We start from the raw sequence: 27,587 nt of genomic DNA on the forward strand, positions 1-27,587 counted from the left end.
AGACACGTGTGTCCAAGAATGTAACCGATTCTGGAGAGTAGTCCATGGTGAGTCTGATGGTGGGATGGAACTTGATGTCCTCATATAGTTGTTTCAGTGACTGTTCGCCATGAGGCCAAAGAAGGAAAATGTCATTGATGTATCAAGTGTGTAGCATTGGTTGAAGGTCCTGTGTGGTGAAGAAGTCTTGTTCAAACCTGTGCATGAATATGTTGGCATATTGAGGTGTACGTACATACAACAGCGCAGAGCCATTGAGCCGAGACTGATAGCCAAGTTCCGCACATGAGGACAGCCTCAACTGGGATCTTGGGTCCATCGCACATTATCTGTAACCCCCATGACTTGCCTGAACTTGGAACTTCTCCCTTACTGTCCTGTCTGGAGACAATACACATCTCTTTAACCTACGCTTAACGCTATCTGCACTCACATTGTCTGCACTTTCAAGACTGAATAGCAGATTAGCTGTAAAGACTCGCATTCTAATCAGTATTCTGTAAGCTGTGTATGCCTTTATATGCCCTGTTTCTGACTGGGACTCTCCACTCACCTGACGAAGGAGCAGCGCTCCGAAAGCTAGTGGTGTTTACTATCAAACAACCTGTTGGACTTTAACTTGGTGTTGTGAGACTTCTTCCTAAGATCTTGGAGCAGAATTAGGCCATTTGGCCCATCAAGTCTCTGTCATTCGATCATGGCTGATATACTCCCCTCCCCATAACATTTTGTAAGTTTGTATGCTCAATTGTTAAAGCTAAGCTTTCTTCTTTTACTGTTAATTGATACCTTTTTTTTATCTTTCTGACTTGTTACATTTTTAACGGTTAATAAACTTACTGAATTCACCGTTTAAAGTATTCTTTCCAGCCATATGGTTAAGTCACTGGAACCTAGTGTGATTTACAGTTATGGAGTTATTGTAAACAAGAGAACCCCATAAATCTTAGTTCAAATAAGTCAAAGTTCTCACAGATGGAATGCTATCCTTTATTATGAGAGAAATTGAACATAGAAGTAAAGATATTATGCTTCAGTTATACAGGGTGTTGCTAAGACTGCATCTTGAATACTGAGTGCAGTTTTTGTCTCCTATTAAACAAAGGATCCCTACAGTACAGCCAGAGAGTGTTCTGCCCATCAAGTTTGTACCCGATACTATCCCACCCAGGCCCTATTCCCATATCCCACCCATTCACCCCGCTAATCACCCTGACACAAGTGTAATTTTAGCATGGCCAATCAACCTAACCCGCACATCTTTGGACTGAGAGAGGAAACTAGAGCACCCGGACGAAACCCACGCAGACACGGGGAGAATGTGCAAACTCCACACCGACAGTGACCCGGGCTGGAATTGAACCTTGGTTCCTGGTGTCGCTGTGCAGCAGTGCTAACCACTGTGCTGTCGTGGCTGTCCCATTTTATAAATACGGTGGAAGCAGTCCACAGGAGGTTTATTAGATTGATTCCCAATCCAGTAGTGTGAAATGATAACTCTGTTTCTCTGTCCATGGATGCTGCCAGACCTCCTGCGTTTTTCCAGTTCCTTCAGTATTTATTTCAGATCCATATGTAGTTGGGGGGGAGGGAAAGCACTATTTACTATCCATGTTATATTGTATAGATAAAATAAATGTTCTTCATCAGCTTTTGTGGGTTATTTCAGTGGCAATGTGCTCTCCCAGGCCAAGAGCATCAACCCACTGGAAGCAAAGTTGTTGAGTCCAGCCAGTCCAGAGAAAGAAACCCACCGACCCTCCCACTTCACCATCTATAAAACGAACATGGTTCAGTCCTGGATGTGATCAACAGCAAGAAGTCTCACAACACCAGGTTAAAGTCCAACCAATATATTTGGAACACACCTGACGAAGGAACGCCGTTTTCCAAAAGCTTGTGGGTTTACTATCAAATAAACCGGTTGGACTTTCACGTGGTGTTGTGAGACTTCTTACTGTGTCTACCCCAGTCCAACGCCGGCATCTCCACATTGTCATTAACAGCAGCAGGATCCAACCCCCGTCATCACTTGTGAACGCGCTGGTGTCTCCGCAGACTGGATGACTGAGTGAATCCCTTGCCACACACGCAGCAGATGAACGGTCTCTCCCCGGTGTGAACTCGCTGGTGCTCCTGCAGGTTGGACGACGTTCTAAACTTCTTTGTGCAGAGAGAGCAGCCGAATGGCCTCTCCTCAGTGTGGATGCGCTGGTGGGACATCAGATCCCGAGAGCGCTTGAAGCCGCTTCCACAGTCAGAGCATTTGAAGGGTCTCTCCTGGGTGTGGGTGAGATTGTGGCTCAGCAGGCTGGATGAATGAGTGAACGTCTTCCCGCAGATTGGGCAGGAGAACGGTTTCTCCCTGGTGTGAATTCGCTGGTGGTCCCGCAGGTGGGATGATGTTCTAAACCTCTTTGTGCAGTGAGAGCAGCTGAACGGTCTCTCCCCAGTGTGAATGCGCTGATGGATCATCAGTTCCCGAGAGCTTTTGAAACCACTCTCACAGTCAGTGCATTTAAAGGGTCTCTCATTGCTGTGAGTGATTTTGTGTTTCGACAGGTTGGATAACTGCATAAATCCTTTCCCACACACCGAGCAGATGAATGGTCTCTCTCCAGTGTGAACGCGCTGGTGCCTCTGCAGATCGGGTAAATGAGCGAATCCGTTCCCACACTCAAAGCAGATGAACGCTCTTTCTCCAGTGTGAACCAGCCGGTGTCGCTGCAGATGATATAACCGAGTGAATCGCTTCCCACACACAGAGCAGCTGTACGGCTTCTCTCCGGTGTGAATACGCCGATGGGTTTGCAGCGCAGAGGGGGTTTTGCAACCCTTCCCGCAGTCCTCACACTTCCACGATTTCTCCATGGTGCAGGCGCCCTTCTGTTGCTCCAGCTTTGACCAGCAGTTGAAGTCTCAGACAGAACGAGGTTATGGTGCGCTGCTGTGATGGTGCAATATCGTTTACGGCTGTGTGACTGGGAAGCTCTTTTCACAGTCAATGCACAGAAAAATCTCAGTTGATTTTGTGTGTGTGCGTGCGTGTCAGTCCTGTTCTAGTCACACTGACGTTTAAAGACCTCTAAAGCAGACAGAATAGAGAAATATCCCTCCTTCTGGATCCAAAGGCTGATAGCATTCAGGTCCCAATGAATTGAGTGACTCTGTCAGACGCTGACGTGATGTTTGACTTCAGATTTCTGTCTGTAAAATCCTCACCTTCAGATATCCTGGAAAAGGAGTTTACAAAAAAATAAATTTCAATACAGGATAGAAATTCAGAACAGACAATTTGAGTTTCTACGGAACATTCTTTCCTCTCGTTTCCCCAAAAAATGTGAATCTCCATCCCACACACTCTCCCTCTATTCTCACTCTGCTGTATCTAATATTCACCCTCCCAATTCTCCTGAAGGTGCTGATTGACAGATCCATGTCCCGGACACAAAGTTGAAAATCTCCATGCAGGCTGCCAGACAGATCTATGTCTATCTGATCGGACTAACAATGTGTAAAATATACAGACTGGATTCATTTCCTTACCTTTCAGTTGCTGCAAGAGCCCAGTTTCCCCCAAAATGAGAAAAGAAATAGAAAGGGGGAGAAAAGAAAGTGTTTTACTCACAGATGTTGGCCTCTTTTAAGGTCAAACCAAATAAACAAACTCAAGTTAAATCAGGACAAAGTAAACGGGGCAGCTCCCCAAAAGGAGGGGGAACAGCCCGAACAAAATCAAAGTCAAAGGAAAATTGGAAACATCAAATTAAAGTGTGATTGATTATTAGGGTCAATAATGCACCCCAGCCCCTGCGGTGCCCAATGGGCGCAGAAGGCATCAATTGCACCACAGACACCGCATGCTTCCCCTCCAGGGACACCTGGCCGCGAACGTACCATAGTAGACAGGCAGACAGTCGGATGGATGGCCCCCTCGATCGCCTGCTGCCTGGACCTGCAAATGGCGAGTTTACGAGAAGGTCGCCATCCTGCCCCTCCCACCCTCCCCACCCCACTCCGTACCGGGTGCCCATAGATTAGGAGTGTGGGACTGAAGTGCAAAAAAAAATCAACAAAAAGGTTCTTCAGGAAAAGTAAAAGGGGGTGCAACCTAAGACATGAATCATAGACATGGTCCGCGGATTCCACAAGGCCACAGAAGGGGCAAGCTTCGGAGCCCGTGAACCAGTGAATCCTACGGTTGTGCGGAACTGCTGCATGTTCCACCCCAGATCCCTGATGTAACTGGGGGAGATCCCTCAGTAAAAGGACCTCCACTGGGGGCCTTCGATGGCAACAAGGCCCGCCAAGGTGTATCTGGGCGATAGGCGAGGATGCGGTAATGGAAGGTGTGCAGCAGCAGCCCATACAGGAAACGCCTCCGCACGATGGAAAAAGGCACAGAGGACATTCCCGTGAGGCAGCGCATGCTGTGGGGGGGTGGGGGGTGGGGGTGGTGAGGCTTTGGGCCAATGTCGAATTCTGTCCAAACAGGGGAACGCTCCAGCAGGATCCCACCGCACAAATGCGCCGCCTCGACACTACGCGCACTTCCGGGGCCGAGCATAACCGACCTAAGGTCTTGGATGGCTTTGGCCATGCGCCGGACAGACATCCCCGCGTGCTCAGGCAGCACGCAGGGGCTCATCCAGCCTGCTCCTCCGCCATCCAGCACGTCCCCAATCCTGGTCACCCGGGTGTCCACAGCCTGCCTCTCCGCCAGCCACCTGAAGTTATACGGCTGGAGGAGCGGAGTCCTGAGCAGCAGCTCTCGCCTGAGAGCCGCTACTCCTGACGGGGGAGAGCTGTGTCGCGAGGCGACCGTGCTCCAGACAGTGAGGAGGTCCTGGTAAAAGACGGGCAACTCCTGCAAGGAGGTCGAACGCTCCCCAGGTTGATGTGCAGGAGCTGCGCGTCATAATTGAGGGCGCGCCACTGGCGGAAGAAATACATCGCCAGGGCGCACCATCGTGGAGGGGGCTCAACGTAAAGGTATCTCTGCAGGGTCTGGAGGCGGAAGGAGGCACACCAGACCTTGACCGCCCTCCTCAAGCAGGAGGTGCAGAACCGCGGCAGGGACCCAGTGCAGTCGGTTGTCCCACAAGAAACGCAGGAGGGTTCTCTGGATATTGGCGACAAAGTAAGAAGTCTCACAACACCAGGTTAAAATCCAGCAAGTTTATTTGGTAGTAAACACCACTAGCTCTCGTGGTTTGCCCCTTTGTCAGGTGAGCGGGAGTTCTGATCACAAACAGAGCATATAAAAACACACACAGTTTACAGAATACTGATTAGAATGTGAGTTTTTACACCTAATCTGTAGTCTGCACCTTTAAGACTTGACTAGCTGTAAAGTCTCCCATTCTAATCGGTATTCTGTACACCGTGTGTGCCTTTATATGCTCTGTTTGTGATCAGAACTCCCATTCTTCTGAGGAAGGGGCAAACCCCAAAAGCTTGTGGGTCTACTATCAAATAAACCTGTTGGACTTTAACCTGGTGTTGTGAGACTTCTCACTGTGTTTACTCCAGTCCAACGCTGGCATCTCCACATATTGGCATCAAAGCCGGGGGGAGGGCTCAAAGTGACCAGCCGGTACCACAGCATGGAGGTGACCAGCTGGTTTATGACGAGAACTCGCGCCCCGTAGGACAGCACTCGGAGCAGTCCTGTCCAGCCAGCCAGACGGGCGGTGACTTTGGCCTCCAGCTCCCTGTCCAGGGTTCCCTCGGCTGGGCAGAGATGGGCCCCCAAGTAGAGGAGGTCGGTCCTGCTCCAGGTGAAAGGCCTGAGCTCCCCCCCGGAAGGGGGTCCGTCTCCCAGAAGTCGGTGCACTCGGGCCAGTTGATTCCGGTGGAGGACGTGGCAGAGTAGACCCACCGGCATTCTCGCATCCTCCGCAGGTGAGCCGGGTCCATGAGGAGCACTTCACCGGCGTGAGCCGACAGGACCACCCCTACGTCCAGGCCGCGCAGAGCCAGACCCTGGCAACCTCCTCCCCAAGAGGCACAGGAAGGGCTCCACGCACACAGAATACAGTTGGCTGGACAAGCCAAAGCCGTCAGGGACCCGTTAACCTTAATCAGGCACTCTGCGGCAGAGTACAGTAATCGGATCCAGGCGACAAAACGTGTCCCGAACCCGAATGCCCGCAGAGTTCTGAGTAAGTACTCGTGCTTCACCCTGTCAATGGTACAAAATGGGAGAGGGGCGTTGGCGCCACCTCTTGGCTAGGGGAGGGGATGTGGGGAGTCCCACAGGTCTCAGATTCCCCCTCTCCCCGAGGTGTGACATCTCTTCGCACTCTGCCCCTGTCCTTCCTGCCCCGCCCTTTTTTCAATCCCATTCCCTCCCAGGGTGGTGTCTCTGCAGCCAGCACAGGCTCACGTGCCCCTGCCCCCTACGCCCGGACCCGCGAACCTGTGCAACCGCGACGCCGGGCCCAGCACAGGACGCTGAGGTGCCTACGGGCGCGGCAGATGGTGCTGGAGAGGGGCCGGATTTGTCCCCGAGCTGGCTGCCGGGGTGACTGGAGTAGTGGGGGCCGGATTTCCATTCCTCCCCCCCTCCCTTTCCCCTTCCGCCCTGGGGTCTTCTGACCGAGCGGAGGCTCCACTCCCTCCCTGCTGGCAGCCAAGGTGGCAGCTGCTGTCGGCGTGGCCTCCCCCTGTGGTGGGCGGGGGTCAGATGGTACTCAACTGGGTGGGTGGGTGGGTGGTTGGGGGTTTGGCGGCCTTGGAGGCGGGCCAGTTCTTCTTAATATGTCTTGCCTCCTTACAGGCATGGCGCTGCACACCGTCCGCGGACCAGACGACCATGGTATGTGATTCCCTGGAAGAAGACATTAACCCCCCCGCCCCCTCCCTCCAGGACCTCCTCCCTGGCCAGGCGGTTGAAGACCTGGCGCCGAAATGAGTATACATGTCGGAGAGAAGGGTCCTGAAGGCCGAGCGGGATTGGTACCACCCCGAACTTGACCTCCCCCAGTAGATGGAGGTGGGGAGGAGAAACTCCACGGGTAGGAAGGGTGGGACGTTCGAGATTACGATCTTATGGGCGGTGGCCTCCAGGGGATCTACTGCCAGGAACGTCCCACTCACTGTGAGCCCCTTTTCCAGGGTGACGTGGACCGCCTGCTCAGCTTTCAAAAAGAATACAGCCTTACCGTACATCTTCGAGGCAGCGGCAATGGCCGACAACCCCAGCCACTGCCTTGACACAAGCCCCGATTAGACACGTCAGGGTGGGCCTGGCACTCGACCCCGAGTAGTCTGGTAATTAAACTGAAAGGTGGCAGGGCCTTTGGAGCGGCGGGGACTTTGGCCGCCGCCACACCCGCATAGGTGGGTCGAGAAGGCCCTGCCACCGGTGACGCCTTCCAGGCTGCCACGGTTTACTCAGACACCCACCCCCAGACTGCCCAGATGCGCGGCAAGGCGCATAGGCGTGTCAGCGGGAAAGAATGGGGGTGGGGGGAGCGGGTGGTCGGGTTGTAGGGAAGGGTAGGTAAGGGCCTCACTGCCCAGGTGGCAGGGTGGGGTCAGGGAGGGAATGAGGGAGTCCGGGGTGGGGATTCAGTTGCTGTCTTCCGAGAATTAGGGAGGGAGAGAGGGGAGGTTGGAGGAACAGGAGGGTGGACGAGGGACAGGGCACTGAGGAGAGCCGGTGCCCCAGTCAGGAGGAAGGGTGCCAGTGCTGGGGGCAGCAGCAGTGGGTGGGAGGACTTTGTTCCTTCAGCTCTCCTGGGCGCAACAAAGTCCAGGGTGTCTTCGTCCCCGCCACCGGCCCTGCAGATGGAAATCAGTCTTAATATTCTTCCCCACCTCCCCCCCCCCCCTTCCTTTCTGAGCACCAACTTTTGAAGACAAGGGCCCAGCCACTCAGTCCTTTGACGCTGTTGTTTCAAAGTTGTGCAGTCCTCCCTCCTGTGGGATGGAAAAAGAAAGAAACTCTCTCTTTGTGTCTTCTCTCCTTCACTCTCCCCAAAGCCCGTGCTCTGATTGGCTGGAAGACCAGAGTCCTTCCAGTTCTCCACTCTTCCCATTGGTTAACATCTCAGCATGAAGATCAGTGGGTGGGCTCTCCCCAGCACACGCACAGCATCCCCTCTTCCTTAGACATGCGCAGTCCCAGGCTAGCGGGGGGGAGGAGGGAGCTCACCGAGCGGCTTCTCGCTCTGGCCGGAGCCGCCAGCCACTTGTCTGGAAACCTTCGCTCGAGGAGGGACAGGGGGGAGGGGAGCAATGGGTGGAGGTGGGGCTTCCATGAGGGGAGCAATGGGTGGGGGTGGGGCTCTGAGGAGGGGGAAGGGAACATGGCAGGGCTCCCGGAGGGGAACAATGAGTGGGGGGCAGGGCTCCCCGGAGGGGAACAATGAGTGGGGGGGCAGGGCTCCCGGGAGGGGAACAATGAGTCGGGGGCAGGGCTCCCCGGAGGGGAACAATGAGTCGGGGGCAGGGCTCCCGGGAGGGGAACAATGAGTGGGGGGCAGGGAATAATGGGTGGGGGCAGGGATCCTGGGAGGGGTGGGCAACAGTGGGTGGGCAACAGTGGGTGGAGACACAGCTCCTGGGAGGGGAACAATGAATGGGGGCAGGGCTCCCGGGAGGGGGAGGGGGAGGGGAATAGTGGGTGGAGTTAGGGCTCCCCGGAAGGGGGAGAGGAACAATGGATGGGGGCGGGGCTCCCGGGTCCGCGTGCCTGGACCTGCGCACTGGAACACGGAGACGTCATCACGGAGCAGAAAGATTCCTATTGGCTGATTCAGGCAGGGCTCCATTGTGACGTCACAATGCGTAAGTTGTCCAATGAGCTTCAGAGTGAAACTTCCTCCTCTGGGCAACATCTGGGAGGAAATCAATGTTTCCCCCTTTCCATTTCTATTCTCATTCTGGGGGAAATTGGGGACTTGCACCAACTGAAGGGTAAGAAAGTGAATTTGGTCTGTATATTCCACACATTTTTAGTCCAGTCACGTAGGCATTTATTTGTCTGGCGGCATGCATGGAGACTTTCAGCTCTCTGCGTCCAGGGCAGGAAGCAGTGAATGTCGATCTGTCAGTCACACATGAGGCCTCAACCGGGATCTTGGATTCATGTCACACTATCTGTAACCCCCACAACTTGCCTGGGCTTGCAAAATCTCACTAACCATCCTAGCTGGAGACAATACACATCTCTTTAACCTATGCTTAACCCTCTCTCTCCACTCACATTGTCTGTACCTTTAAGACTTGATTACCTGTAAAGGCTTGCATTCCAACCATTATCTTGTAAATTGAATTTGTGTCTTTATATGCCCTGTTTATGAACAGAACTCCCATTCACTTGATGAAGGGGCAGCGCTCCGAAAGCGTGTGGCTTGTGCTGCCAAATAAACCTGTTGGACTTTAACCTGGTGTTGTGAGACTTCTGACTGCGCTTACCCCAGTCCATCACCAGCAACTCCACACTCTGAGTGGAAACAGAGAGAAGTAGGAGAGGCCGGAGGTGAGGAGAGAGCTTTTATACGTCTACAACTCAACAGGAAATTTGAATTTCCAAAACCTGAGAACACCATCAGCTCCAAGTTCCCCTCCAACCCACACACCATCCTGACCTGTCTGACATCCAGTACTGAAAGAACAAAAATTTATTTCATATAAATACTGGGAAGACTAAACCCATTGTGTTCGGTCCCCACTACAAACTCCATCCCTCGCCAACATCTTTATCTTTCCTCCTGGCAACTGTCCGAGGCTGAACCAGGTTGTTCACAACCAGGGTGAAACAGTTCATCCCAAGACGAGCTTCCAGCTACATGTCCACATCAGCATCAAGACCACCTTCATTCATAGAAGCATTAATAGTAATTAATCAATAATAACAAATAATAAAATAGTGTAGGAGGCGGCCATTCAGCCCATCGAGCCTGAACCGACAACAATCCCATCCACGCCCTATCCACATATTTACTGTTAATCCCCCTAATACCAAGTGGCAATTTATCATGGCCAATCTGTCTAACTGGCACATCTTTGGACCATGGAAGGTAACTGGAACACCCCAGGAAACCCACACAGACACAGGGAGAATGTAGAAACTGCACAGACAGCGACCAGAAGCTGGAATTGAACCCAGGTCCCTGGCACTGTTAGGCAGCTGTGCTAACCACTGTGCCACCGGGCCACATGTCAGCGCCATCACCCAACTCCAGCCCAGTCGCAGCACATCTGGAACTCTTGCCCATTCCATTGTGATGTCACATACTCAGCCATTCCATTGTGAGGTCACACTCACATTCCATTGTGACGCCACACTCGCCCATTCCCGTGACGTCACACACCCGCCCACTCCATCGTAACGCCACGCCCTTTCCCATTCCATTGTGATGTCACGCTCTCGCCCATTCTATTGTGACGTCACACTCTCACATTCTATTGTGACGTCACACTCTCACACATTCTATTGTGACGTCACACTCTCACCCATTCCTTTGTAACGTCACACTCTCACCCATTCCTTTGTAACGTCACACTCTCACCCATTCCATTGTGACACTAGGTCTCCATTCACAATCCCTGCCAGCCTCCCACATTCAGCCTCAATGGCGGCAGTCAGCCCGGGCCCAACACTACGAGCTGCGGCTCCATTTGCTACAAACGGGGGGGACCGAAAAGTTCTTTTTCGGGGCTTGGGTTTGAACAACATGTTTACGAAGCGTCTCCACCGCCCCCCCCCGCCACATTTATCATTCCCCGCACGCCGCCCTCTACCTCGTGTTGATTTCGCTTCCACGTTAAAACCCTCCGTCTCTCCGTCGCCATTACCCGCACTGCGCATGCTTCAGGTCCCGCCCTTCATTCATTCCGATTGGTTGGAGGACCAGCCGCTCCCGCTCGGTCCTCCAGCCCCGACCCCTCTTTCTATTGGCCCGGAGCGGCCGTCAATCAGTCCTCGGGCCTTGTGATGTCGAGCATGCGCAGTGTCATTGCTGTCGTTGGCTTTTGTTTGTCCCGGAGAAGCGGAGTCAGCGTCAGGCGGTGGCTGGGCGGGTCTGGAAACACTTTGTGGATCCGCTTCAGACTCATTGTCAGCTCCCTGGTTTGCAGCTGCGGGGCTTCTTCCGGGAACAGACCCAGGTTAACGGCCCCATCCTGGCTCAGACACTGGAAGACGGTTCACATCAGAGGATGGGGGAGAGGGTTTTATTTTCCGGCTGCAGCCCAGGAGCTGGAGAACTGAACCCAGACAGAGAGGGAGGGAGAAAACTGAGTGGAGGAAAGAGGTTGTGAGATGAGTTTGGATTTCAGCCCAGAGAGGAGGGAGAATGTGTGGGATGTGGATTTACAGATTTGGGGGAACAAGAGAGGAAAAAATGTTCCAAAGAAACGAGAATTGTCTGTTCTGAGTTCCTATCCATACTCTGTATCATTTTCCTGAATTTCTTTTGCAGCGTGTTAGAAGGGAGAATTTGCAGACAAAAAACTCAGACCAAACAATACATCAAGTTTTAACAGAATCACTTGATTCATCAGGATATGAATATCATCAGTCTTGCACTGTGGTTGAGAAATGTTTGTTCTGTCTGTGGGAAAAGATTTCAAACGTCAGTGTGACTGGAAAAGCACCAAGACACACACACACACCCCAATTAACAGTGTTCCACTGAAGTGACTATGGAAAGAGCTTTAACCAGTTATACAGTCTGAAAAGACATCGCACCATTCACAGCAGGGAGAGAGCATACACAGGTTCTGTGTGTGGACAGGTCTTCAACTGATTGTCCAAACTGGAGAGACACAAGGACACCGGTACCATGGAGAAACTCTAGAAATATGGGGATTGTGGGAATGGATACAGTCCCCCTTCCGAACTGGAAATGCATCGACGCGCTCACACTGGGCAGAGGCCGTTCACCTGCTCCACCTGTGGGAAGTCATCCAGCCCGCTGACACGGCAGTATGTTCACACTGATCAGACACCTTTCAAATGTTCTGATTGTGAGAAAACATTTAAAAGCAAAAAGTATCTGCTGAGGCACCAGCACATTCACAGTGAGGAGAAGCCGTTCATCTGCCCCTTGTGTGGGAAGGGATTCACTGCTACATCCAACCTGCAGAAACACCAGCGAGTTCACACTGACAAGAGACCGTTTAGATGTCCAGACTGTGGGAAGTGCTTTAAAACTTCCGGTGAGGTGACGTGTCATCAACGTGTTCATCCTGACGAGAGACCCTTCAGATGCTCTGTGAGACTGGCTTCAAGGCGATCATCTGAACTCAGTGTACACCAGCAGATTCATATTGGAGAGAGAACACACAGCTGCTATGTGTGTGGGAAGAGCTTCATTTAGTCATACCACCTGCTGAAACACCTGCAAATTCACTCCGATATAAAACTTTTTAAATGTTTTGATATGAGCAGAGCTTTAAAAGCAGCAATAGTCTCATGATGCACCAGCGAGTTCTCACTGGGGAGAGTCCTGTTCTGTGTGTGTGGGAAGGGATTCACTCAGTCATACAACCTACTGAAACATCAGCATATTCACTCTGATATAAAACATTCTAAATGTTTTGATTACGAGCAGAGCATTAGAAGCAGCAATGGTCGAATGATACACCAGTGAGTTCAAACTGAGGAGAGACTGTTCACCTATTATGAGAGAGGGAATGGATTCACTAACTTACAGCAAATGCTGAGACACCAGCAACTTCACGAGTGTCTGCAGGAGTGGGATAAAGCTGTTTTTGCTGCTGCTAATCATATTTAGGACTGAATGTGTGGGTTAATCCTGAGGTGTGTAAGAAATGTGACCCAGCCACTCTCTTCCATGGTTTGGAACAGACACGGAACAGAAGTTCCTTTACAACTGCGCTTAGACTCAAGAAGAACAACTGTGAATGTTGGAAACTAAGATTTTATTCTGGGGCTCAGATATTTTCCAAAAAGGTGGAGGGGGGGGGGTGGTGGGTTCGGTGCCTTTGGTGATTTTAAATCATTTTATTCAGAAGCAACAATTTAGATATGATACCTCAGCTAAATAGGCGAAAGACAGGTGACCGATAACAAGTGAGAATGGTTTACTGATCCAGGATCGGGAGATACTGATCTCAGATCAGGGGGATACTGATCTCCATGTCTGGAGGTGAGAGTCTGCTCAGAATGGTTTACTGATCCTGGATCTGGGGATACTGATCTCCGTGTCTGGAGATGACAGTCTGCTCGGAGTGGTTTATTGATCTCAGATCGAGGGATACTGATCTACGTGTCTGGAGGTGACAGTCTGCTCAGAGTGGTTTACTATTCCCAAATCAGACCTTTGGATGGATGAAGCTGATCTCTGCAGCTTGAGGTGACGGTCTCTTCGGATCTCACACCCCTCTGGATCCAGTCAAAATGTTTGGTGTTAGTCTGAATCCAGCATGGGTCACTTTGAAAGACTCTTTTTCCTGTCCAGAGTGATATTCCCTCTCGAGGCTGTTTAACCTCCTCTTGGACAGTTGGTTAATGTCCAGGTCATCAGATCCAACCTTATCCGGTTTAGAAATGCCTTGTTTCAGGGTTTGTGACAGAGACATGTCCTGGGCAGAGAGAACATGCCTTTGCTGTGTTTGTTGCCTCGCAAGCTGCTTTGGAAGCTTTCTTCATAAGATAGCAAGCTGTTTCCAATAATATTCAATAAATGTCTTGACATTTTATGAAGATCCGATGGTGATTGCTTTCAAAACATGCTGTCAAATCAGAGATTGGTGTAAAACTGACTGTAAGTGACACTTCCGGTCTGAAAATGTCTTTGGTCTGAAGTTTCCAAGTGCTTATGTGACATTCCTGAGTTTTCTGAATTAACAACAACAGGTATTTACCTGTTAACAGATTAAAGTAAATAAAATATACCGACACCCTTCACAGAGATTCAGAAAGGTAAGGAGAGGGATGATGGAGAAATTATAATTAATGAAAGGTGTACATGTGGGGTTTGTCAAAATTTACTTGTTAACTAATGACAAATCCAATGTACTGTTTGGAAGCAGGTCCAAGGTTAGGATTAGGGTGAGGTGTAAGCTTGGGTTAGGATTCAGGGTGGAGGTTGGGATCTTGTTTTTGTGGCTGAGTATGCAGAGAGAAATTGGGATCTTGCTGTGTTTATGTGTGGAGTTCCGGGAGCAGCGGAACCAGGATTAAGAATTGGAAAAAAGGTTTTGGTACGGCCAGGGTGGCACAGTGGTTAGCACTGCTGCCTCACAGCGCCAGGAACCCGGGTTCGTTTCCGGCCTTGGGTAACTGTCTGTGTGGAGTTTGCACATTCTCCCCGTGTCAGCACGGGTTTCCTCCAGGTGCTCTGGTTTCCTCCCACAGTCCAAAGATGTGTGGGTTGGTTTGATTAGCCATGATGAATTTCCCCTGAATGTCAGGGGGAATTAGGAGAGTAAATATGTGGGGTTATGGGAATCGGGCCTGGGTGGGATTGTTGTTGGTGCAGGCTCAATGGGCCAAATGGCCTCCTTCTGCAATGTGGACTCTACGATACAGTTTATATTGTCTGTTTCAGGGCCAGACTCTTGTTTCATGTGTTTACACATCCTACAATTTCCTTGAATTCAATGTTGTTTTTCCTCAGTCCCAGATGTGGCAATCAAATTATGGCTTCAACTATAACTAAATGGGTGCAATGTGTTGGGGTTTGGGTATGTGTGTGTGTGTGAGTATGTGTGTATGTCTTTGTATGTGTCAGTTTATGTGTTTTGTGTGTGTGGGTGTGCCTTTGTATACGTCAGTTTATGTGTTAGTGTGTGTCTGTGTGTATAAGAACATAAGAACATAAGAAATAGGAGCAGGAGTAGGCCATCTAGCCCTTCGAGCCTGCCCCGCCATTCAATAAGATCATGGCTGATCTGTTGTGGCTCAGTTCCACTTTCCCGCCCTCTCCCCATAACCCTTAATCCCCTCTCTTATCAAGAACCCATCAACCCGCTTCTTAAAAATATTTAGCGAGGCAGCCTCCACCACTTCAACGGGCAGAGAATTCCAGAGATTCACCATCCTTTGAGTGAAGAAGTTCCTCCTCAACTCCGTTCTAAACCGCCTCCCCTTTATCTTGAGGCTGTGCCCCCTAGTCCTACTGTCTTTTTTGAGCGGGAAGAGTCTCTCCACCTCTATCCTATCCATCCCATTCATCATCTTATACGTCTCAATGAGATCTCCCCTCATTCTTCTAAACTCTAACGAGTACAAGCCTAGTTTATTCAGCCTCTCCTCATAGCTCAATCCCCTCAACTCCGGTATCAGCCTAGTAAACCTCCTCTGCACTCCCTCCAGGGCCAAAATATCCTTGCGCAGGTGCGGCGCCCAAAACTGCACACAGTACTCCAGCTGCGGCCTCACCAATGCCCTATACAGCTGCAGCAAGACCTCCCTACTTTTATATTCAATCCCCCTCGCTATGAAGGCCAGCATCCCATTTGCCTTCCTGACCACCTGCTGCACCTGCAAGCTGGGTTTTTGCGACTCATGCACAAGGACCCCGAGGTCCCTCTGCACCGTCGCCTGCTGCAGTTTTTCGCCACGTAAGTAATAGTCCTTCCTACCATTCTTCCTACCAAAGTGGACCACCTCACACTTGCCAACATTAAATTCCATTTGCCATTTCCTGGCCCATTCGCCCAGCCTATCTAGATCCTTCTGCAGACTCTCCACACCCTCCGCACAATTTGCCTTTCCCCCAATCTTGGTGTCATCAGCAAATTTCGACACCCTACACTCGGTTCCCTCCTCCAGATCATCTATATAAATGGTAAATAGCTGAGGCCCCAGCACCGACCCCTGGGGCACCCCACTAGTCACCAACCGCCAATCCGAATAGCACCCATTGACCCCCACTCTCTGCCTCCTATTTGACAACCAATCCTCTATCCACGCTAACACCCTACCCCCAACTCCATGTCCCCTGACCTTCTGCAATAACCTCTTGTGAGGTACCTTGTCAAACGCCTTCTGAAAATCCAGAAAGACTACATCCACCGGCTCTCCTCTATCCACTGCCCTAGACACATCCTCATAGAACTCCAGTAAATTTGTCAGACACGACTTCCCTTTAATGAAACCGTGTTGCGTCCGCCCTATCAAGCAATTCCCTTCAAGATGCCTCGCAATTTCCTCCTTAATGACGGATTCTAACATTTTACCTACCACAGACGTTAAACTAACCGGCCTATAATTCCCCGCCTTTTGCCTGGCACCCTTCTTAAACAACGGCGTAACATTAGCCGTTTTCCAATCTTCCGGCACTTCCCTGGAATCCAGCGACGTCTGGAAAATAACCACCAAGGCATCCACTATCACCTCCGCCATTTCTTTCAGAACCCTCGGATGCATTCCATCCGGTCCTGGGGACTTGTCCACAATCAGCCCCTCCAGTCTGTCGAGCACCACCTCTCTAGTAACAGTAATGTCATTAAGACCCTCCATTCCTACCACCTTTCCATCGCTAACACCCGGCAAATTATTCACGTCCTCCTCCGTGAAGACAGAAACAAAAAAGTTATTCAATACCTTAGCCATATCCCCATCCCCTACCACTAGCTCCCCTTTCTCATCCTCTAAAGGACCAACGTTCACCCTAGCCAGCCTCTTCCTTTTTATATATTTATAAAAACTCTTGCTATCCTTTTTTATATTAAGTGCTAGCCCAGCCTCATAGCTTCTCCTACCCTCCTTTATCAACTTCTTTGTCAATCTTTGTTGACATTTAAACCTTTCCCAATCCTCTTCTCGCCCACTACTCTTAGCTACTCTAAATTCCTCCGCTTTTAATTTAACACTTTCCTTCACCTCCTTCGTTATCCACAGCTTATTACCTCTCTTCCTACTGTCCTTTTTGACCATCGGAATAAATTTCTGCTGAGCACCAAGAAAGATCTCCTTAAAGATCCTCCACTGCTCCTCAGCAGACCTACCTTCCAACACACTCCCCCAGTCCACATTCGCCAATTCTTCTCTCATCCTACCATACTCCCCTCTATTCAAACAAAGGACGCGTGTCCGGGAACCCACTTTCTCCTCCTCCATCTGCACCAGAAACTCCACCATACAATGATCACTCTCTCCAAGAGGATCCTTCACCGCAAGGTCCCTAATTCTACCCGCCTCATTACATAGCACCAGATCCAAGATAGCTCGCTCCCTCGTCGGCTCCAACACACACTGTTCAAGGAAATTATCCCGGCAGCATTCCAAGAACTCCTCCTCGAGCCCACCTCGTCCAACATGGGTCGACCAATCAATATGCAGATTGAAATCTCCCATAACTACTGCCGTCCCATTCCTGCACGCCGCACTTATTTGCGTGTTAACAGCCCGCCCCACCTCCAGATCATTATTCGGGGGCCTATAGACGACACCCACCAGCGTCTTCCTCCCTTTGCTGTTCCTAATCTCCACCCACAACGATTCCACGTTCTGCTCTTTGGCTCCGATATCATCCCTTGCTACCACCTTGATACTATCCTTAATCAGCAGAGCTACGCCACCCCCTCTTTCCTCCTGCCTATCCTTCCTAAACACTTGATAGCCCTGTACATACATCTCCCAGTCCCTGTCACCTTGCAGCCACGTCTCTGTAATGGCCACCAGATCGTATCCATTTGTGTCGATCTGCGCCACCAGCTCATCCACTTTATTCCGAATGCTTCGTGCATTCAGATAAAGCGCTTTCATCCCAGCCTTCACCTGGACCCTATTTGCCGTAACGCCACCAATTGGGACATCCTCGGCCTCTTCCCTTACCTGTACCCTATCCTTTATGTCTTTGTATGTATCAGTTTGTGTTGGTGTGTGGGTATGTGTGTGTGTGTGTGTGTGTCAGTGTGGAGATGTCTGTCTCCCTGTCTGTCTGTGTTAGTTTGAAGAACCCTTTCCTAACTGCTGCCTGTTGTTTCCTTGTGTTTAATCGCTGCGGTGTCTGACAAATCGGCTTCATCTTCATCTGATGTGGCTTTACGTTTAACAGAAGGATCAAGGTTTTTATAAATTCTTCCATTTCTACCTCGGTGTGGGTCAAAACTCCCCACGAAAGAATGTGGGAGTAGGAGTCGGCCATTCAGCCCCTCGAGCCTGTTCTGCCATTAAATGAGATCATGGCAGTTCAGTGGCCTAACTCCATATACTTGCCTTTTACCCATATCCCTTAATATCTTTGCTTAACAAAAAATGTATCTGTCTCAAGATTTAAAGATAGCAATTGATCTAGCATCAACGGCCTTTTATGGAAGAGATTTCCAAACCTCAACCACCCTTTCTGTGTAGAAGTGCTTCCTTAAATCCCTCCTGGATAGTATGGCCCTAATTTTTAGACTGCCCCCTGGCTCTAGAATCTCCACAGTAAGAAATCTGACATCACCAGGTTAAAGTCCAACAGGTTTATTTGATAGTAAACGCCCAAGCTTTCGGAACGCTGTTCCTTCGTCAGGGGAGTGGGGTGTTTTGATCAGAAACAGGGAATATAAAATGCCTGTGGGACTGGGTTTATCTGCCCTGTTTCTGATCAGAACGCTCCCCTCACCTGACGAAGGAACAGCCTTCCGAAAGCTTGTGGCATTTACTATCAAATAAACCTGTTGGACTTTAACCTGGAGTTGTGAAACTTCTCATTGTGTTTACCCCAGTCCAATGCCGGCATCTCCACATCATGTCTAGAATTTCCAACAGTGGAAATAATTTAAGAACATAAGAAATAGGAGCAGGAGTAGGCCATCTGGCCCTTCGAGCCTGCCCCGCCATTCAATAAGATCATGGCTGATCTGTCGTGGCTCAGTTCCACTTTCCGGCCCTCTCCCCATAACCCTTAATCCCCTCTCTTATCAAAAACCCATCAACCCGCTTCTTGAAAATATTTAGCGAGGCAGCCTCCACCACTTCAACGGGTAGAGAATTCCAGAGATTCACCACCCTTTGAGTGAAGAAGTTCCTCCTCAACTCCGTTCTAAAACGCCCCCCCTTTATCTTGAGGCTGTGCCCCCTAGTCCTACTGTCTTTTTTGAGCGGGAAGAGTCTCTCCACCTCTATCCTATCCATCCCATTCATCATCTTATACGTCTCAATGAGATCTCCCCTCATTCTTCTAAACTCCAACGAGTACAAGCCCAGTTTATTCAGCCTCTCCTCATAGCTCAACCCCCTCAACTCCGGTATCAGCCTAGTAAACCTCCTCTGCACTCCCTCCAAGGCCAAAATATCTTTGCGCAGGTGCGGCGCCCAAAACTGCACACAGTACTCCAGCTGCGGCCTCACCAATGCCCTATACAGCTGCAGCAAGACCTCCCTACTTTTATATTCAATCCCCTTCGCTATGAAGGCCAGCATCCCATTCGCCTTCCTGACCACCTGCTGCACCTGCAGGTTGGGTTTTTGCGACTCATGCACAAGGACCCCGAGGTCCCTCTGCACCGTCGCCTGCTGCAGTTTTTCGCCCCGTAAGTAATAGTCCTTCCTACCATTCTTCCTACCAAAGTGGACCACCTCACACTTGCCAACATTAAATTCCATTTGCCATTTCCTGGCCCATTCGCCCAGCCTATCTAGATCCTTCTGCAGACTCTCCACACCCTCCGCACAATTTGCCGTTCCCCCAATCTTCATCTTCATCTTCAATCTTTATCTTCATCTACCCTGTCTTTTCCTGTTAGTACCTTGAAGACTTTGATCAGACCACCCCTTAACCTTCCAAAGAAAACAGGACCAATTTGTATAATCTCTCCTTATAATTAAACCCCTGAAGCCCAGGCATCATTCCTGCAAACCTGCGCTGCAGTCCCTCCAAGACCAAAATATCCTCCCCTAAGGGCGTGGTGTGCAGATCTGCTCACAGTACTCCAAATAGGGTCCAACCAATGTTTTGTTCCGTCTTCAAGTCCTCTCAATATAGAGGCCAGCATTCCATTAGCCTTCTTGATTGTTTTCTCAACCTGTTTGTAGCACCTTAAAGATGGATGCACCTGAACCCTCAAGTCTCTTCACTGTAACGAACTTCATATCATCTAGAAAATACTCTGATCTATCCGCTACTAGACTCCCACAGTTTGAGTGGATGGGTTTGTCTGGGGGTGTTTCTCCTGGTTCTGTCCATGTTGTTTGGGTGTTTGTGTATTTTTGAGAGCAGCTGGAATTCCCTGGTTGTGGCTGTTATCCTCCCAGATGCTCCATCTGTTTTAGGTTAATGTGACTGAGTTCTTCCAGCCTGTCTCCATTTATCCTTCCTGTCTCTGGTATATGGGTCTAGGTAGCTTAGTGTAGTTAGATGTAGGGGCACCAAATGGTGTTTTGTAAAGCACTCTGGGACAACTGGACAAAAAGCTAAACTGACAGGCTGCAGTTTAAAGACAGACAAACAGGCTGCAACCCTGATGAGTGAATACACAGGATATGGGCCATCTCCAGGATGAAAGAGACTTTCTGGTCACACCGGGTTGTGTACCAGACATAAAGGCACCGTGAGTCCTTATTTAGGAGGCAGGTATGTGACCTCTGTGCCTACAACACCTACAGACATGGGTGCTGGGGCCACACCCAGAGATCGGTGCGGTAGCACCTGACTGGACTCTTATCGATCAGGGTGATCAAGTCCTGATCGATTGATTGGCAATGGCCAAAAAAGGGGCGTGAAACCAAACGGGTTATAAAGTGTGCTGCACAACCCGGAATCGCTCTCTCTGACCCCACAAACAGGCTACAACAGTGCTGAACATCGCCAGCAAGAGGAGAGCCACCACACCCAAGAAGGAAGGAAGAAAGACCACAGCCAGACCAGACCAAAGGACCAAACTACATAGACAACTACCAAGACCAGCGCACAGATAAAGGCCAATATCTGTCTGGGTACTTGTCAGTCACACAAAGTCAAGATCTTGTATTGTACTTGAATTCTAGTATTTTCTGTAAGATAACTTATTGTTGGTCGGGTGGGTGATTATTGATTGTGTGGGTTTAAATAAATATTGTTTGTACTAATATGACATCTACTCAAAGTTATTTGTCCACCGTATAAGGGTTAAAACAGGCTGATTTTACAACAGGCTGCATGGTAGCACAGTGGTTAGCACTGCTGCTTCAGAGCTCCAGGGACCTGGGTTCAATTTCCATCTCGGGTCACTGTCTGTGTGGAGTTTGCACATTCTCCTCATGTCTGCATGGGTTTTCTCCGCTTTCCTCCCACAGTCCAAAGATGTGCGGGTTAGGTTGATTGGCCATGCTAAGAAATTGCCCCTTAGTGTCCAGTGATACGTAGGTTAGAGAGATTATTGGGTATAATATGTAGGGATATGGGGGTAGGGCCTGGGTGGGATTGTGTTCGGTGCAGACTCAATGGGCCAAAGGGCCTCTTCCTGCACTGTAGGGTTTCTATGATTTATCCACATTGTTTAATTGTCTGTCTGCTTCCAACAAGTATTGTTGTGCGTGCATAATGACGGTATTGCTATCCTTGTTTTCTGGTCTTATATTCATATCCGTACGGGACCTCAGCTCCCTGGTTATCCGTCTTCCTCTCTAGGTAAGACTCTGTTTGTCTCTCATGTTTCAGCACTGTGGAGGGATTCAAACAAGGCGTTTTGAAAAGGGTGGACGGTGATTTTGGAGGTGACGGCACATTCAGGGAGTTTGGAGAGGAAAGGGAGACTGGAGAGGGGGGAGTAGATTGTAAGGATGCTGGGGTCAATAGTTTTTTGAGAAGGGGTGATGATGGCAGTGAGTCAGTATCTGAAGATTGAAAACTGTTAATACAGTCAATGACCAGAGGGAAGTTGGAGATCAGTAGTTTAGTGGATGATTTAGTGCGAATAAGGTCATAAGAACATAAGAAATAGGAGCAGGAGTAGGCCATCTAGCCCTTTGAGCCTGCCCCGCCATTCAATAAGATCATGGCTGATCTGATTGTGGTTCAGTTCCACTTACCCGCCCGTTCCCCATAACCCTTAATCCCCTTATTGGTCAAAAATCTATCTATCTGTGACTTAAACACATTTAATGAGGTGTCCTCCATTGCTTCAATGGGCAGAGAATTCCAAAGATTCCCTACATCCTGGGAGAAGTTGTTCCTCCTCAATTCTGTTTTAAATTGACTCCTCTGTGTTTTGAGGCTGTGCCCTCTAGTTCTTGTTTCCATTCTAAGTGGAAATATCCTCACTGCTTCCACCCTGTCTAGCCCCTTCATCATCCTATATGTCTCTGTAAGATCTCCCCTCAACCGTCTAAACTCCAATGAGTACAGGCCCAGTCTACTCAATCTCTCCTCATAAGCCAACACCCTCATCTCTGGAATCAACCAGGTCGATGGGAGTCTTGTGGCTGAGGTGAGCCCTGACAGGACATGAGGGGAAATGACAGAGAAACTAGGGAAAGGTATGGGTTCAGGGTTGGAGGAAGGATGAAATTTACGGACAGTTTGGCCAGTGAGCTAGGGGAAAGGAGTGAATCAGCAGAGGCAGATGATCAGATTGTCTCCAAGAGCTCCTCATAACTGTTGTTGGAGGTAAGGATGAAGGAGACAGGAGAGAGGGAGAGCAATTCAACAGAAACTGAATTGTGTTCAGAGATATTAAAAAGATCCAACACAGTCTGTGTTTGTATCACAAAGCAGATTTAATTGACTTTTTAACCAGAATATTAGCCTGTACAAGTGGCTGGCATTTATTATCAGTACGAACAGAACATGATTCAGTCCTGAATGTGAGTAACAGCAAAATTTAATCACTGTTGTTACTTGTGAACTCTCTGGTGTCTGAGCAGGTGTGATGTAGTCGTACATCTCGTCCCACACACAGAGCAGGTGAACGGCCTCTCCCCAGTGTGAATTCGCTGGTGTACAGAGAGTTGAGATGATCGCACAAACCCAGCCCCGCAGTGACAGCACCTGAACGGTCTCTCCTCGGTGTGAACACGTTGATGTCGTGTCAGTTCCCCGGAACTTTTAAAGCACTTCCCACAGTCTGGGCATTGAAAAGGCCTCTCGTCAGTGTGAACTCGCTGGTGTGCGACTAGTTGAGTTGATCGTCTGAATCCAGCCCCGCAGTGAGAGCATCTGAAAGGTCTCTCGTCGCTGTGAAAGAGCTGGTGGGATGTCAGTTTCTTGGAGGTTTTGTAGCATTTCTCGCAGTCTGAACACTTAAAAGGTTTCTTGTCTGTGTGAACTCGCTGGTGTGTCAGCAGGATAGATGAGGTAGTGAATCCCTTTCCACACTCAGAGCAGATAAACGGCCTCTCCCCAGTGTGAACGCGCTGGTGTTTCAGCAGGTCAGATGACTGAATGAATCTCTTTCCACAGTCGGCGCAGGTGAACGGCCTCTCCCCAGTGTGAACTCGTTGGTGAACAGTGAGGTCAGACGATCGTCTGAACCCAGTCCCACAGTGAGAGCACCTGAACGGCCTCTCCTCAGTGTGAACACGTTGATGGCGCATCAGTTCCCCGGAACTTTTATAGCACTTCCCACAGTCTGGACATTTGAAAGGTCTCTCGTCGGAATGAATTCGCTGGTGACTCAGCAGGTGGGCTGAAATAGTAAATCCCTTCCCACACTCGGAGCAGGTGAACGGTCTCTCGCTGGAGTGAACTCGCTGGTGTGTGAACAGAGAGGATGACTGAGTGAACCCCTTCCCGCACGTGGGGCAGATGAATGGCCTCTCCCCAGTGTGACTGCGCCAGTGCATTTCCAGCTTGGATGGGGAAATGAATCCCTTCCCACAGTCCCCACATTTCCACAGTTTCTCCTCAGTGTGACTGCAATTGTGTCTCAACAGGTCAGATGATTGGCTGAAGCCTTGTCCACACACACAACACGTGTACGGTTTCTCTCCACTGTGAAATGTGCTTTTTCCTTCCATGTTCAAAATCTGATGGTATCAGAGTTACGATAAATTGAGCCACGCCATCAGCTTCCCAATTACACACTCTCCCCTTCTAATACCCTGTGAAATTGATTTAAAACAAAAAAAAGTGAGAGAGAGGCCACAAAAACACAAAGGCAGGTTGTGAAATTGATCTGAATGAATCTGATAATTTGTGGGGTCGGCACGAGAAAAAAGTTCAAATATCATTCAGGTAAATCTGTACTACATTCCGTCCTTGGTCATTCTGTCCTCCCTAAGGTATGTTGCCCAGGACTAAGCATAGTTCTCCATGTGTGGTCTAACCAGGATTTGTGAATCTCAGGGCTTTTCCAGTCACAGTGAGACCTGAAATTTTCTCTCTGACAGAATCAACAAACCTGTAACATTCCACATTCAGATCCTGCTGACATTCAGGTCCTGATGTGTCGAATGACTCCATCAGGTCACAATGTGATATTTGATTTGCATTTCCTGTCTGTCAATTCTCCACTTCCAGCACCCTGTAAATTTACAGAAACACTGTCAGTCCAGGATCGAAATTCACAACGTTCTCTCCTCTATAATCGCCAACTGTGATTCAACGTATTCCTGGACGTTTTACATTTTTTATATTGCCCCCATCCTCCAACCATTAATCAGTCAACACATCAATCCCACACTGCTTTTCTAGGGCAACTGGAAAGCAAAACTCATCTTTTTACAGGATAATGATTGACGGTCAACCAAACAACCTTTAGCTATTGTCAATATTTCAATAGCCAGTGAAAAGAAATATTCAAAGGAAAATTACAAAAAAGTATATTTTTTAAATGTCCGGACAATTTTCCAGAGATCCAGGTTTGAATCCCACTGTCTAAGGATGTGTAGGTTAGGTGGATTAGCCATGCTAAACACACAGGATCACAGGGATAGGGCTGGGCGGTGGGCCTAGGTAAGCTGCTCTGTTGGAGAGTCAGCACATAACTGATGGGCCAAATGGCTTCCTTCTGCTCTGTAGGGATTCTATGATCCTATGGTGTGGGAGATGGTGAATTTTGAATTTAATTAAAATCTGGAATAAAAAGTCTACTGATGACAATGAAACCATTGTTGCAAAAATATATTGGGTTCACTAATGTCCTTTAGGGAGAGAAATCTGCTGTCCTTACCTGGTCTGGTAAGGTCTGGCCTGTATGTGACTCCAGATCAACAGCAGTGTGGTTGACTCTTAAATTGTCCTCTAAAATGTACTCGGTTCAAGGGCAAATTGGAATGGACGATGAAAGCTGGTCCAGCCAGTGACACCCTCGTGTGACTGAAGTAGGAAAAACATCTGCCATCCTTACCTGGTTTAGTCTAAATATATCTCCACAGCAATGTGGTTGACTCTTAAAATGGCCTCTGAGATGGCCTGGCAAACCATTGAGTCCAAGGACACTTAGGGACATCGTTTTGTGCAAGTAGATGTAGATTAACACTGCAATTAAGTTACCGTGCAAATCCCCTTGTCACCACAGTCTGGCACCTGTTCAGGTACACTGAAGGAGAATTTAGTGTGGCTAATGCACCTTATCTGCACATTTTTGAACTGCGGGAGGAAACCCATGCAGACATGGGGAGAACATGTAAACTCCACACCTTTTTCGGGTCAAACAAGTAAACAAACTTAAATTACGTTCGGACAAAGAAAAAGGGGGCAGCTCCCCAAAAGGAGGGGGAACGGCCCAAACAGAAACAAAAGGTACAAAGGAAACTTAAAACACGTCAAATCAAAATGTGATTATCGGGGTCTATAAGGCACCTCAGCCCCTGCGGTGCCCAACGGGCACGGAAGGCCTCGACAGTGCCCGTGGACACCGTGTGCTCCCTCTCCAGGGACACCCGGCCGCGAACGTAGCCGCGGTAGAGGGACAGGCAGTCGGGACGGACGGCCCCGTCGATCGCCCGCTGCCTGGACCTGCCGATGGTAAACTCCACACAGACAGTGACCCAAGCCGGGAATCAAATCCAGGTCTCTGATGTTGTGTGGCAGCAGTGCTATCTACTGTGCCAACTACTGTGCTGCAAGGATAATTAGGGATGGACAATAAATGCTGGCCAAGCCAGCGACTCCCACATCCCACAGACAAATAAAAATTTTGCTGGAGACTCCAGTCCAATCCGGGAGAGTTGGTAACTGGTCCAGCCTCACAGCGCATGCGCCCTCGTGTATATTGTTCCTATAAAGATGGCGGCCGGTAACCCGGGCCTGGAGCCGCTCAGCTCCGACTCTATTCGGTGCCCGATTGAAACGGTACCGGGAACATATTATCTGGATTGAGGCATCCACGAGGTGTTTTATGAAGCCTCCCAGCCCACTCCGCTGCTTCTCTCCCTCCCCGGTCACCCAGCGGCTCCATTACTGAACCTCACTCCATTGTTTCTCTCCAGCTCCTCGCAGCTCCAGTCACAGCCCGGAATGCGCATGCTCCGGTCAGAGTGCAGACACCGCGCATGTCCCAGTCAGAGCCGGGGTAGCGCGCTTGCGCAGCAATTGCAGTAATGTGGCCAGGGCACATTCTCACCCGCAGAGAATGTTGGGTAATCACCTCGCCATTCAAACCCACCTTGTTCAATAGGAAGTACGATTTGCAATCTGATTGTGATTGGTACCATTGGACCAAGGTTCAAGTGTGTTAAATCAATTCGTATAGCAAATAAGCAGCAAAGGCCTTCTACCAGAGTGTTGTCCTGGGTGTGACTGACAACATAACAAACACCTACAGTTAGGTGTGAACTCGTTGAGGTGAACAAGTGATTTGTGTACTCATAGATAAAACAGTTAAGCTGCCCTCGCCAATAAGAATGCTGAAATTGGATAAAATGCTTTGAGCTTTTAAAGTTCGAACATAGAACATTACAGCGCAGTACAGGCCCTTTGGCCCTCGATGTTGTGCCGACCAGTGGAACCAATCTGATGACCCTCTAACCTAAACTATTCCAATGTTATCCATATGCCTATCCACTGACCATTTGAACGCCCTTAAAGTTGGCGAGTCCACAACTGCTGCAGGCAGGGCATTCCACGCCCTTACTACCCTCTGAGTAAAGAACCTATCTCTGACATCCGTCCTATAACTACCACCCCTTAATTTAAAGCTATGTCCCCTCGTGTTAGCCATCACCATCCGAGGAAAAAGGCTCTCACTGTCCACCCTATCCAATCCTCTGACCATCTTGTATGTCTCAATTAGGTCACCTCGTAACCTTCTTCTCTCTAATGAAAATAACCTCAAGTCCCTCAGCCTTTCCTCAAAGACCTCCCCACCATACCAGGCAACATCCTGGTAAACCTCCTCTGCACCCTTTCCAATGCCTCCACATCTTTCTTATAATGTGGCGACCAGAACTGTATGCAATATTCCAAGTGCGGCCGCATCAGAGTTTTGTACAGTTGTAACATGACCTCACAGCTCCAAAATTCAATCCCTCTACCAATAAAAGATAACACACCATACGCCTTCTTAACAACCTTATCAACCTGGGTGCCAACTTTCAGGGAGCTATGCACATGTACCCTGAGATCTCTCTGCTCATCAACACTACTAAGAGTCCTTCCATTAGCCCTATATTCTGTACTCCTGTTACTCTTACCAAAGTGAATCACCTCACACTTTTCCGCATTAAACTCCATTTGCTACCTCTCGGCCCAGCTCTGCAGCTTATCTATGTCCCTCTGCAAACTGTAACATCCATCCTCACTGTCTACAAC

General features: G+C 49.4%; 1 protein-coding gene across 1 annotated transcript; it reads right to left on the bottom strand.

Annotated features, from left to right (window-relative positions):
• Nucleotides 1–356: 356 nt before the first annotated feature.
• On the bottom strand, nt 357–24,589 carry LOC145363464 (uncharacterized). Its single transcript, XM_080218667.1, has 4 exons — nt 24,235–24,589; nt 22,742–23,860; nt 2,582–2,631; nt 357–2,329 (listed from the first exon to the last, which is right to left on the bottom strand). Exons 1-4 carry the CDS (start codon nt 24,265–24,267, stop codon nt 2,029–2,031), a joined length of 1,503 nt encoding a protein of 500 aa, XP_080074793.1. The 5' UTR covers nt 24,268–24,589; the 3' UTR covers nt 357–2,028.
• Nucleotides 24,590–27,587: the final 2,998 nt, after the last annotated feature.

Source organism: Carcharhinus amblyrhynchos, unplaced genomic scaffold (assembly GCF_965287045.1).
Source record: "Carcharhinus amblyrhynchos unplaced genomic scaffold, sCarAmb.v2.hapA scaffold_39, whole genome shotgun sequence".
NCBI lineage: Eukaryota > Metazoa > Chordata > Chondrichthyes > Carcharhiniformes > Carcharhinidae > Carcharhinus > Carcharhinus amblyrhynchos.

Bases quoted from the DNA above. Each gene is read 5' to 3' on its own strand.
- LOC145363464 (XM_080218667.1), bottom strand. From the start codon at position 24,267: ATGTCAGCAGGATCTGAATGTGGAATGTTACAG. The intron at 23,861-24,234 runs GTTTGTTGATTC...TGATACCATCAG, and splicing joins CTGAATGTGGAATGTTACAG to ATTTTGAACATGGAAGGAAA. The intron at 2,330-2,581 runs ATTTATGCAGTT...CTGCGGGAAGAC, and splicing joins TGCTCGGTGTGTGGGAAAGG to GTTCACTCATTCATCCAGCC.